Source organism: Dipodomys spectabilis, unplaced genomic scaffold, assembly GCF_019054845.1.
Source record: "Dipodomys spectabilis isolate Male_0828 unplaced genomic scaffold, ASM1905484v1 ptg000155l, whole genome shotgun sequence".
Classification (NCBI taxonomy): Eukaryota; Metazoa; Chordata; class Mammalia; order Rodentia; family Heteromyidae; genus Dipodomys; species Dipodomys spectabilis.
Genome location: NW_024870832.1, coordinates 3454806 through 3467887, shown reverse-complemented (window position 1 = coordinate 3467887; position 13082 = coordinate 3454806). Strand labels below are relative to the sequence as shown.

General features: G+C 42.7%; 1 protein-coding gene across 7 annotated transcripts in view; it reads right to left on the bottom strand.

Moving 5' to 3' along the window:
* Gria1 (glutamate ionotropic receptor AMPA type subunit 1) overlaps positions 1 to 13082 on the bottom strand; it is a 345667-nt gene that overhangs the window by 38149 nt on the left and 294436 nt on the right. For all 7 annotated transcript variants that reach the window (XM_042692388.1, XM_042692387.1, XM_042692390.1 and 4 more), the window contains one exon: positions 4996 to 5243. In XM_042692388.1, the coding sequence (XP_042548322.1) occupies positions 4996 to 5243 (248 nt within the window). The remainder of the gene's footprint in view (positions 1 to 4995; positions 5244 to 13082) is intronic.

Below are 13082 nucleotides of genomic sequence, written 5' to 3'. Positions count from 1 at the left end.
AGTCTTGAATTCAGGGCCTGGGAGAGATGCTCTACCACTTGAATTCTAGCTTTACTTCCAGGTTTTTGCCTTTTTTTTTTTTTGCTAGTTAAATGGAGATAAAAATCTCACAGACTTTTCTGCCTGAGCTGGCTTTGAGCCAAGATCCTCAGACCTCAGCTTTCTGAGTAGCTAAGATTACAAGTGTGAGCCACTGGTGCTTGCCTGCCTAGCTATGTTATATTGAAAGAAGAAGAAGAAAAAAGCAGAAATAGGCAAAGTAGAGTCAATGTAGCAGGAAGTGGGCAAAGTTGGTTGACAGCTTCCTCAGTGGTATACAGTACTAGGAAGACAACACACCTCCCACCAACTTTTCTTTTAAGTCAGAAGTAAAACTAAGGTGGCAAAATTATTGTTTGGGCCACAACCCCATATCTTCCCTTTCCTGTCCTGCTACTGTTAGTCGTTATCTGGTTAGTTCTTGAGCAAGCACATATAGCTCTCCAAAAGCTTATGCAGCAGACTTCTTTACAAAACTCCCAAGCTGCAAAGTGAAGACTCTGACACAGGCTACCATGTCTCCCCTCCATCTATATCCCATGCTAATCTGGACCATGACCATTGTCTCCTATGAAGAACATGACAGTGACCTTCAAATGACCTCTGTGCCCATGATCCTCCTCTCTGGGATCCACAGGAGAGACACACACTGCTAGGTACGTAATGGAAGTCAGACTCATCAAAGTCCCACCTTGTCAGTGGAGAGTACTGAACATCCATACTCTTGTGGCCATCATGCATTGTTTCTACTCTTGAATACATTCTCTCATTCACCTGGACTGACCCCTTGTTTATTCTGGTAAAGAAGCCCCATGTTTCATCACCTCTGCATTTCCCACTCTGTCCCTTCTCCTACTCTTCCAAATGTCCTCCTTCAGAAAGACTTCACACCCATGTTACCAAGGCCAAACAAAACAAAACAAAACAAAAAACTTGGGAAAATTCCCTCAGTCAAACATTGACTCTCTTCCCTTTAGGATTTGACTTTCTTTTTTCTTTCTTTTTTTTTTGGTTGGTTATGGAGTTTAAACTCAGGGTCTGAGTGCTGTCCCTGAGCTCTCTTGCTCAAGGCTAGCACTCTATCATTTTGAGTCACAGCCCCACGTCCAGTTTTCTGGTGGTTCATTGGAGACTTTCCTGCCTGGGCTGGCTTTGGAATGCAATCCTCAGATCTCAACCTCCTGAATAGCTAGGATGACGGGCATGAGCCCCAGTGCCCAGGTAGGGTTTGATTTTCTTACGGCATTCTAAAGGAGCAGGCATTTCTGTGACTTTGCTCATGTGCTGTGCTAGAGTCTGTCTATCCTGTGGAGATCAGGGTCCCATGTCACTCACCACGTCTGTCTACCTGGCTATGCACGGCGTTTTGTGATGAGAAGGTATGTAGCAGGAGATCTGGTTTTTATTCCTTTCTCAGTGCCTCTAACCACTAAGGTGCATTATACTCCTACCCCCTTGGCCCGTACATCTGGCATGGACAAAACTCAGGACACAAGACAAACACAGCATGATCACAGGGACCATAGAAGAATTCATGTAACCAGAGTCCCAGTTAAAGACCAGACTTTGGCCAATGTCCTGACTAGGGTATAACTCAGTAAATCCAAGCAACTCCTGGTGGATGGATTATGAAAGAGAACCATTTGTTAACATTTTAGGTTATAAAACAGGCCATATACCCTTCAAGAGAAAATTAGAATGTATCTTCTCTAACAGGAGAGAGTATTCATCATAATAAAAAAAGATTTAGACCAGGAGATACAGTTGGCTGGCAATAAAAGGCCCAACAGATCATAATTAGCGGATCTACCAGTTACCTGTTCCTAGTGATTGGCATTGGCTATATAGGTCTTTAGCTACAACCTAAGGGTTTCTGAAACATTAACTCAGACCCTTGCCCAATTCTTCACATGCAGTGACAGCCAAAAACCAGCATCTGTTGCAGAGAAACACCACTGTCCAAGTGGCAAATCATGCATTGAACCACCTTTCTTCGTTAGACTATTTGTTTCCAGAGCAGAAGAGAGAAAGAATTTTTTTTTTTTTGTCACTAACAGTCTTTTATTGGTCTGTGGGGATGGTGGCTTGCTTTCTGCCAAGTAGAACTGGCAAGTTGTAGAGGAATTGTTGGGCCTGAGATACCTGAGATACCAGGTTTTTTTTGTTTTTTTTTTTTTTAAATCTTCTGAGGCAAAGCTGGATGATGGGTCCTAAAAGTACTTGGAACCGACTAGAGGGAACAAACACCCACAGATGTGGTTAGTTCTGCTTTACTTAGAGAAAGTGATGGAAGAGTACTGCCAGAAAGGTTTGGTGGGTTTTTTTGTGTGTGTTTTTGTATTTTGCTTTTTGTTTTCTAGTTTGCTTTTTTCGTGTTGTTGTTGTTGAATGCAAGCTCAGGCACTAAACCCGGAAAACATCTGCCTATTAAAAAAACAAACAAACAAAAAAAAACCTTTCAAAGTCTTGCCGCTAATGGAGCAGAAGAAATGCTTGTATTGATGCCTGGAGTGCACCAATGTACAGTTTCCAGCTTTCCAAGTGGTGTAATTGTCTTTAAAAAGTAGTGGCTACCATTTGAAATCATATAAAGATGAACTGATCTCCTCCTCCGTGATTTATTGGAGATAAGAGGCTCACAGGATTTTCTGCCTGGGCTGGCTTTGAACCTTGATCCTCAGATCTCAGCCTCCTCAGTAGCTAAGATTACAGGTGTGAGCCACCAGCGCCCGGCTTTGTGGAATGTTTTTCTGGAACAAAATCAATCTGTGTAAGATGATTGGAGCAGATGTGTGTGTGTGTGTGTGTGTGTGTGAGACATTCAGTCTACCATGACTGTTGGTGAAGTGGCATCATTTGGGGTGTGTGTATGGTAATGGAAATCTGCCATGTGAAAGAGATGCAGAGAGAGAAAGAGAGAGGGGAGAAGTGGAAGAGGTGTATAAGAGAGAAAGAGAGAAAAAGAGAGAGTGCTATTACATTTTCTGGTAGTATGTTTTATGGTCTAGCTACAGTATGTGTTGCCAGACAATAGTCCCTCCGCATTTACAGAGGAAAACTGGAATCCTACAGGAGCAAAGGGAGCCAGGAACTCCAGGCCCTCTTAGGATGGACATTGCTTTTATTTTATAGTTAGAGATAATAATGACTCCATGGGTACTGGAGAGAAAGCACTTCCAGAGGGCGGGATCATGTGATCTCCAGTTGGGTAATCTTGACTTGTAGATCCGTTCTCAGTGATCTGTAATTGAAACATGTTCCCTTTTGTTTCTCTCTCCCAATTTCTTGCTTTTTCCTTCTTAAAAGTCAATAAAAAGATGTGATCTCTTTTATAGCGATGTAAGCAAAAAAAAAAAAAAAAAGGAAGAAAAAAAAAGAATTAGGGTTTGTTTTACTCTAGAGTTAGACATTATTTTCAGCCTTTATCCAAGAGTCTTTGAGCATGGGGAGAAAAATCCATAAAACCCATGCTAGTACTCAAAGTTGTAGTGCCTGATTTTTTATTTTTAAATTGGTCCTGGAACTTGAACTCAGGGCCTGGATGCTGTCCCTGAGCTCCATTTTGCTCATAGTTAGAGCTCTACCACCTGAGCCACAGCACCACTCTTGGCTTTTTCTGTGATTAACTGGAGATAAGTCTCATGGACTTTCCTATCTGGGCTGGCTTCGACTTGGGATCCTCAGATCTCAGTCTCCTGAGTAGATGGGAGTACAGGCTTGAGCTACCTACCGGTACCCAGCTTAGTGCCCGATTCTTAAAGTGAGAGTATCTGTTATCACCTTTTGCCTTCTGAGTGGTAAGTGGAGGCTCGAGGCTCCAAAAGTCATCTTTATATCACTGAGTTGATGGTTTATTTGGCCCTGAAGAATAGGGATGGGACAACCTGCCATGAGTCCAGTCTCCTGCCTTTAATGGCACTGTGGGTCATTAAGCCCAGGACAGCTTTAGAATAAATTATCACCATGGGCTCTGAGTCAAACTGCCTGGCCTTGAGCTCTGGAGCCTACCTTGTTAGCTGTGTCAATCTAGCCAGGTCACTCAAATCTCTCCCTGTGATTCTCCATCTGTAAAACTGGAATAATGGTACTATGTAAAGATGTAGGGGGATTATAGGAGATCATGTACATGCTACAGTATGTGGCACCCAGACATTCTATTGGTGGCTCTTACTATAGTTGAAAGGCATCTGAGTGCAGGACACTTGGCTTGTAGATTCATGTCAGTCAAAAATCCCCTTTTTTTGAGTTGTTGCCTTGTTCCTAGCACCTATGTGTGAGATGGGGTTGGCAGACATGCTCTGTGGATCTCTTTTGGTGTTCTGCTTTCTTAACTGTTGACATCTAAGTTCTTTAGATCAAATGACATCTCAACTCCTCATCAGACCCTCAACCAATCAGAACATGGTTGTCAAGAATTTGATGCTCTTCCCTGGTTACTATTTTGGAACTGGTTGGGGGATTTGTATCATGGTTCAATCCATTTGATTTCTCCTTTGGACAATGTATTTCTGTTCCTTCAGAAACAAATAGTATACACACCATCATCTCCTGTCAAAGAATCTAAGTTGCTGGAGAAATCTGCAGATGGCCTAGATGGATGGCAGGGGTATCTGGTAAAGGAGGGGGGGGGGTGAGGACAATACACCACACCACCGAAGCACAAGGTTTACCACACTCAGAGGGGGAGGGGTAAGACAAAGCGTGGGGAGGAACACACAGCAGTGACAGTCCCAAGCAAGCTGAGGTTCCCCTACCCCCACCCTGGGGGTTACATTTCCAACCTCAGGGCTGAAGATCTCAGGTGGCTGGAATCTTCCAGGCCCACTGGTGTTTGAGGAAGAGTTGCCTGGGCAGCTGGCCTTGTGCATTGGAACCATGTGACAAGACACAGCTGTTTCAATCCTGAATCGGAAGGGCAGACGGGGGATAGGAGGGCAGCAGATGTGGTCTACTTACCTCAAGGCGGACCCCTTGGGTGTCGCAATGCCATAGCCTTTGGAATCCAAGTTACCTCCCACTTTCATGGTGTCACAGGGTTTCCGCTGCTCGATGTATTCATTCATGGTGGACTCCAAGAGGTAGGCATATTTGCCTTTGGATTTTCGCACTCGAATCATTCCTTCTTCTGTGGTCCGAACAAACACAGATGGTTCTGCTGACTTCATGTATGTCCACATCTTCTCGAATACAGCGATTTTAGACCTCTGGTGGGGAGGAACGGGGAGGGATAGGAACAAAGCCAGAATGAAGTTGCTGGCTGTGCTTGGATAAGGTAGGTACATGCATATGAATGAAGAGCTAAGTGTGGCTTGATCACACATTCATGAGCCAGATTAGCTCAGGAAGAAACAAATTATGAGCGATTGCAAAATAAGAGGCTCTAATTAGTACCGGTAGGTTCTAAAGTACAAATATCTTGCAAACACAGAACGAGCAGAGTAGCTCAGAATCGTTTTAATTACTTCATTTTAATTATTCCTTCTGAAAATGGAGACAGTGAAGGAATTGGTTCCCTGTATGACTTTCAAAGACATTGTAGAACTTATTTGTGATCTAATCAGGCCATATATATATATATACATACACGGCCCGAAAAATGTAGAGAGCTGAGTATCAGTGGAATCAAATTTCATTATTGAAAGGCAAGACTGTTGGGTTTAATGGATTGCCAAATTCCACTTATTCCATATTGCAATATCCATCGTTATAATGCAATTTATTACCCGATAAAGCTAATAGCTTAGGACCAAATATTGTCACCTGTTCATAGTTTGAAAAATCTCTAAATCAGCCAGGTGCTGGTGGCTTACCCTTGTAATCATAGCTACTGGGGAGGCTGAAATCTGAGGATCATGGTTCAAAGCCAGCCTGGGCAGGAAAGTTCATGAGACTCTTATCTTGAATGAACCACCAGAAGACCAGAAGAGGAGCTAGGGCTCAAAATGGGAGAGTACTAGCCTTGAGCAAAAAAGCTTAGGAACAAATTTCATGTACTGAGTTCAAGTCCCAAGACTTAAAAAAAAAAAAAAACAAAACCCTCTAAATCTAGTTCAACCATGTTTCTTTTTTCATCCTCAATCACCTTTGTTCTAATTTCCTTTGGGATTTTGTTTGGGTTGTTTACTACAACTGATAGGATCATTTGGTCCAGCAACAACTTTTCTGCTTTCCTGGGCTAGAGTATATCTTACCAATTTAGAGATCAGCTACTGCCCAGGGCAATAGGTCTTCATCTTTATTGAGCACATGTTTTTACATACGGACATTTGAAGACATAAAGATTCCCTGTTCTAACCTCCCAGAACCCAACTGAGTGCATGTCATCCTCACTTTGACCACCAGTAATGTGAGGGCTGATACACGTGTGGAATGTATCTCAATCCATCACAAAGAGATGCATCTGTATAACTAGGATCAGTCCTAGCAAATTGTATAGGAACTGTGTTCAAGGTAGTGGATGCTTCCCAGAGTCTACCTGAGTACCTGATATACAGTAGGTCTTTAATGGGGGTTCATGACTTAGGAGCCTGGATTAAGTGTCATCTCACAAGCTCTTTCTCAAGGGAATCCTTTCCCAGAGGTATTTTGGGAACACTGGAATGTGGCTTTTGAAAAATCCTTTGAAATAGAAAGTGGTAAATACGTGTAATGGGCTATAAATTTTTTTAAAGGCAATTCCAACTAGAGTCATACAATCGATATAAAAATTCAGTGGTTACCAAAAGTTGATGTGTTTATTTAATATAAACATTTTATTATACATACACTATATTATTCCTTTCTGTGTGTAAGTATTTCTTTTTCTTTGGGCTAGTGCTAGGGCTTGAACTCTGGGCCTGGGCACTACCCCTGATCTTTGAATAAGGCTAGTGCTCTACCACTTCTGGTTCCTTCCTCCCTTCCTTCCTTCCTTCCTTCCTTCCTTCCTTCCTTCCTTCCTTCCTTCCTTCCTTCCTTCCTTCCTTCCCTCCTTCCTTCCTTCCTTCCTTCCTTCCTTCTTCTCTCTCTCTCTCTCTCTCTCTCTCTCTCTCTTTCTTTTTTAGTGATTAATTAGAAATGAGTCTCGTGGACTTCCCTGCTCAGGCTGGCTTTGAACTGTGATCCTCAGATCTCAGCCTCCTGAGTAACTAGCATTATAGGCATGAGACACCAGTGTTGGCTCAGATGTATTTCTCTGATATTAACATCATTTATTGGCAACATACTGATATGCAATTGTCCATTGAGCCAGTTGATGGATAAGAAACATTTAGGAGTCAGAAAAATTCCAGGTTTTAAGGGTAAAATATTGGAAATAGCTACTGAGAATTTCAGGGAGGCATTTGGTATGCTGAGTTTTAGTTTTTAATGATCCATCCTTAGATGAACTAGTTTATTCATTTTATAATACGCTTCATGATTTGAAGGCATTTGAAGGTTAATTGGGAATTAGCAGTTGTGGGTTTGAATTTGAGTGCTGCTTGGAAGTCATGGTTTCCTCTATGAAAAATTCCTTTCCATAGGATTTTAATCTCTCCATTTGGGCATAGTAATCTTCTATTTTTAAAAAATACAATATTATTGTTATTATTCAGCTGTTTGTACAAGGGTGGTTACTATTTTATCAGCTAATGAGTACATCTCTCTCTTTTTTTGTTTTTGGACAATGTCACTCCTTCCTTTGCTTTCCCCCAGTTTCCCCTCCTGTCCCTGCCCACAAGTTGCACAGTTTATTTTCTACCTACTGTCTGTAGAAGAGCATGACTGTACTGTTTACCCTCCCTCCTTCCATTTTCATACCCTCACTTGGCCCCAAAAGACAGAAAAAGGAGAAACAAAATAACACCAAACAAAAACAAACAAGCAAAGGACAAAAAGAAGAAAAGAAAACCCACCATTACCACCTGCAGCAGCAGCAGCAGCAGCAGCAAATCCCTCCATGTTTCCATTTCTTGGAACTTGTGTCAATAAATAGTATTTTAAATATTCAGAGGTATTACACCTCTGGGTTCCTCCGCTAAGAATGTCCACCTTTAGTCTCACTGTGGGACATAATAATCTTTAATTCTCTCGCTAGCTTGATTCTTTCTATGTATTTCTAGCACATTGTTTTTTTCTTTTTAGACGAAAGTACATCATTCAAGCAACAGTGTCAATGTGCAAGACAGACAAAGAAAGAACCGGAGGAAACATTTCAAGCACCGAAGAGAAAACACCCACAGCCCCAAATGTATTTAATATTCTCTTCCAGGAAACCATGAAATGTAGAATTCATCTGTGACCAGATTTGCACATGATCGTTCAGGCATAAAACTCGACAAAACACACAGCAGGGAAATTTGCAAGATGCAATTCGACCTGACAGGATGGACACAGCAGGGATCTGGGTTGTGGACAAGGCAGAGTTGAGGAGTTCCTCAGGCAGCAGTATGCAGTAAATTAACACATCTCTTCAGCCTCATCCTCCTGCTCCAGACACCAAAGCTGGGCTCACAGGCATGAGTGAAGATCATCAGGAAAATCTCATCTCCAGGAATGGGAAAGGGAGCATGAATGGCAGGGAATTGTTGGGAATAGACTCCAGGTATTTGTTCCTGGATCTCTCTTGAAATCTGCAGCTCCCACTGGCCCTTCACACATCTTTAATTAAATTGTCAGTGGAGGATTAAGTGACTCTGGTTTGGGATTGCCAAAAAGCTCTGGGGCTGCTATCAGGACTGGAAGCCAGATTCTTTCAAAGATGGCAGTGGAAGAATTCTAGCCTCTCTATTTCCTCCTTCTTCGTGTGTGTGTGTGTGTGTGTGTGTGTGTGTGTGTGTGTGTGTGTGTGTGTGTGTGTGTGTGTGTGTGTGTGTGTAGTGGTGGTGGTGGTATATCCCTCCACCTTGAAAAGTCTAGGTGAGATCAAAGGTCAGAGTCACAGAGATAGGACTCTTGGGAGGGATATAGCAGTAGTCTATAAGTAAAGGAACTGGTCAGGTGCCAGTGGCTCACGCCTGTAATCCCAGCTCCTCTGGAAGCTGAGATATGAGGATCAAGGTTTGAAGACAGCCTGCAAGGAATGTCTATAAGAGTCATATCTCCAATTACTCATCAAAAAAAGTGGAAGTGGAGTTGAGGCACAAGCCTTGCACAAAACAAACAAAAACACCTCAGGGACAGCCCATAGACCCTGATTTTAAGCCCTAAGAGCAGCAAAAAAAATGAACCGAGTCCCGTGATGTAGCTCAATTGTCTAATGTCATGCAGCTTATTAGGAGCAGAACAGGGGGAAATATCTTGGTCTCCTAATGGCATACCTGATACCTGTCCAATTACAACCCACTGCATCTTTCATTTTAGATATTTTTCTTTTCTTTTTTTCTTTTTTCTTTTTGTTGGTCGTGTGGCTTGAACTCTGGGCTTGGGTGCTGTCCCTGCGCTCTTCAGCTCAAGGCAAGTGCTGTACCTCTTGAGCTACAGCACCACTTCTGGTTTTCTGGTGGTTTGTTGGAGATAAGAGTCTCATGGACTTTCCTGCCCAGGCTGGCTTTGAACTGTGATTCTCAGATCTCAGCCTCCTGAGTAGCTAGGATTAGAGGTGTGAGCTACTGGCACCCGGCCATTTTAGATATTTTTCTCATGTTATTGTTACTGGTGCTGGGGCTTGAACTCAGGGCCTGGGGGCTGCCCCTGAAAAAAATTTTTTTTTGGTAAAGATACTGTACAGAGGGGTTACATGAGTAAGGTGATGAGTACCTTTCCTATCGAGCATTGTTACACCCCCTCTGTTTTTCCCCTACCATCCCTTCCCTCCCCTATGTCCCAACTCCTTCCATCCCCCTCCCCCTACTAACAAGGGTTATACCATGGTGCCCTGAGATTTTTGAGATCTTTTTTGCTCAAAGCTAGCATCCTACCAACTTGAGCCACAGCACTACTTCCAGCTTTTTGGTGATAAATTGGAGATAAAGAGTTTCATGGATTTTTCTGTCTAGGCTGGTTTTGAATTATGATCCTCAGATCTCTGCCTCCTGAGGAGCTAGGATTACAGGCGTGAGCCACTGGCACCCGCCTTCACTTTAGTTTTTAATAACTTATTGGCTGCAGGGTGTTGGGCAAATGGCCTAACCGGTTTGGGCCTCAGGGTTCCTCCCCTGACAATGGTGATTACCATGTCCACCGAAAGTGTTGCAACAGGGATTCTATGAGAACACAGGTGTTCTATGAGTGGTACTATTAATGAATACTTTTTTTGTTCCCAGGCCTGACTTTGGAGTTAGAATGTGAATACATAGCTTGCTTGCTACCAACTTCCCTTCCTATACATATGGCAGACACTGAAATCATTCAAAGAACTTTTTGACAAAGAGTTTCAGCATTAGTTCAATACTGAACTCTGAAGTAACTGCAGTCATTCAAAGTCAGCACCTTGATTACAGCCTACTGGTAAACAATGGAAAAGACACAGGCAGGGCACAGAACTTTCAGAATATGCGTCATCGTGTTTCCAGATTCCTAACTTTGTACCATGAACAAGACAGGGTCAGGGATACATTAGCTGAAATCATTGTTAACAAAGAACTTTGAAGTCCCAAGTCTCAGCTGTGCTTCTCATTTAGTGAAAAACATGACCATCTTCTCTCAGCTTTAGTTTCACTAAATATGAAATGATTAGATCCAAATGGTGGGGTTCAAAGCTTGTTGAGCAACTAGAGTGGTCTATTTTATTTCATTTTAGTGCAGGAACTAGCATTTGAACTTTGGCCCTGGGTGCTGTCCCTAAACTTTTTTTCTCAAGGCAAGCACTCGACCACTTGAGCCACAGCTCTACTTCTAGCATTTGGAGGTTAATTGGAGATAAGAGTCTCATAGCCTTTTCCTGCCAGGGCTGTCTTCAAACCATGATCTCAGCCTTTGGAGTGGCTAGGATTACAGGGGTGAACCACCAGCACCTGACCTAGAGTGATCGTTTATCTTTTTGCCAGTCCCAGGGCTTCAACTCAGACCCTGGGCGCTGTCCCTAAGTCTCCTTTTGCTCAAGGCCAGTGCTTTACCATTTGAGCCACAGCACCACTTCTGGATTTTTGAGTGTAGTTTATTGGAGATAAGAGTCATGGACTTTTCTGCTCTGGCTGGCTTTGAACTGCCATCTTCAGATGTCAACCTCCTGAGTAGCTAGGATTCCAGGCATGAGCTACTGGTGCCTAACTTAGACTAACCTCTAAGAATAATTCTCAGATCATGGAATGAGGAAACTCAGATTTTATATCTGCCTAGACTATGGATATTATCAATTCCCTGAATTTCAGTTTCTTACAAGACAAGGCACCTATTTTGCATTTAGTTACAGGTGAGACATCTGGGAACTGAGACAGCTCTATGTGACAGAGAAGACATGACTGTTACCTGAATTTTATAGTTCCCTAATGGCCTTGAGATCTAGGACACAGGGTTGGCTTTGTGGACAACTAGTGAGCCCTTTGGCTGTAGGCTAACATGTCAGAAATATCATGAAAAAAAGATGAAATATATATATATATAGCTTTGGAATTGGCATCAGTGGTGGTGAAGAGTTGGTGCCCACTGGTCCCACAGAACACAAAACTTATGATGATATCACTATTGTACATTACCTCAGATTTGGTCCATGAGATTGTCATGGGAACGAGCACTCTCTTATTGCCTGAAGCTACCTCTCTAGGCTCCTTCTGCTACCATTAGCTGTGTGATGTAGGCACAATTGCTTTAATTTTCTAAACTTCAGAAGACATGGGACAGTGATTCCTAACTCATTTCTGTGGAGAAAGTGAAAATGTTTGTTTTCCTTTCTAAAATTCTGGGGTTTGAACTCAGGATCTCTTGAACACTAGTTATGAACTCAGTTATGTCCTTCACTCTATTAAGTTCAATGAGGTAATGACTCTGGGGTGTGCTTAGCTTACTTTAGATTAAGTGCTAAATAAGTGGGAGTGGTTGATAATGATGATGGTGATGGTGGTGATGACGATGATGATGGTTTTTGTGCTGATACTGGGGCTTGAACTCAGGGCCTTAGCCTCTCTTTTTGTTCAAGGCTGGTGCTCTTCTATTTGAGCCATCCCTCTATTTCCAGCCTTTTGCTGGTTCTAAGAGTCTAACAAACATTTCTGCCTAGGCTGGCTTCAAACAATGATCTTTAGAACTTAGCCTTTTGAATGGCTAGGGTTATAACATCCACCTGTTTTTTTTTTTAAGTATTATTCTTAAAATTATTTTATGATAGCTTCACAGCAACTCTCAGGATGAGCATGCTTAAGCCGCAGGATTTCTAGCTTCTTGCTGTGTTCAAGTTTCCCTATATTTCCTAGGATCTACTCATTCTACTTAGTCCAGATGTGTTTTCAGGTCTATTCCTGGAACGTCCATCTTCTGATTGGTTTCCCAAGGCTTGAACTTCCTTGAAGCCTTGGTGGTAAACAGAGCTCCCCTTCATTGCTATTTGTTTTCCTATGTATTTTCACATGCTTTTTTTTTTTTCATTTAATCTTCTTATGACTCTTTGAGATGGATTTTTTTTTTGTGGGGTTTGAACTCTGGGGCTTGAACTCAGGGCTTCACATTCTTTTTTTGGGAGGGGTCCGGTCGTGGGGCCTGAACTCTGGGCCTGGGTGCTGTCCCTCAGCTCTTCAGCTCAAGGCTAGCCCTCTATCTCTTGAGCCACAGCGCCACTTCCGGCTTTTTTTCTTTTTGCTTATGTGGTGCTGAGGAATCGAACCCAGGGCCTCAGGCATGCAAGGCAAGCGCTCTACCACTGAGCCACCTTCCCAGCCCCAGGGCTTCACATTCTTGCTTGCCTTTTTAAAATTTTCTTTTAATTTACCTTCTACCATTTGGACCATTCTTGCCTTTCTGGCTTTTTGCTGGTTAGTTGGAGATAAAGAGTTTCATGGACTTTTCTGCCCAGGCTGGCTTTGAAGTACAACTCTCAGATCTCAGCATCCTGAGGGGCTAGGATGACGGACGTGAGCCACCAGCCCCTGACAGAGATCGATACTTTTAACCCCCATATTTTAGATGCATAAAATGGCACTGAATGGGTTAAT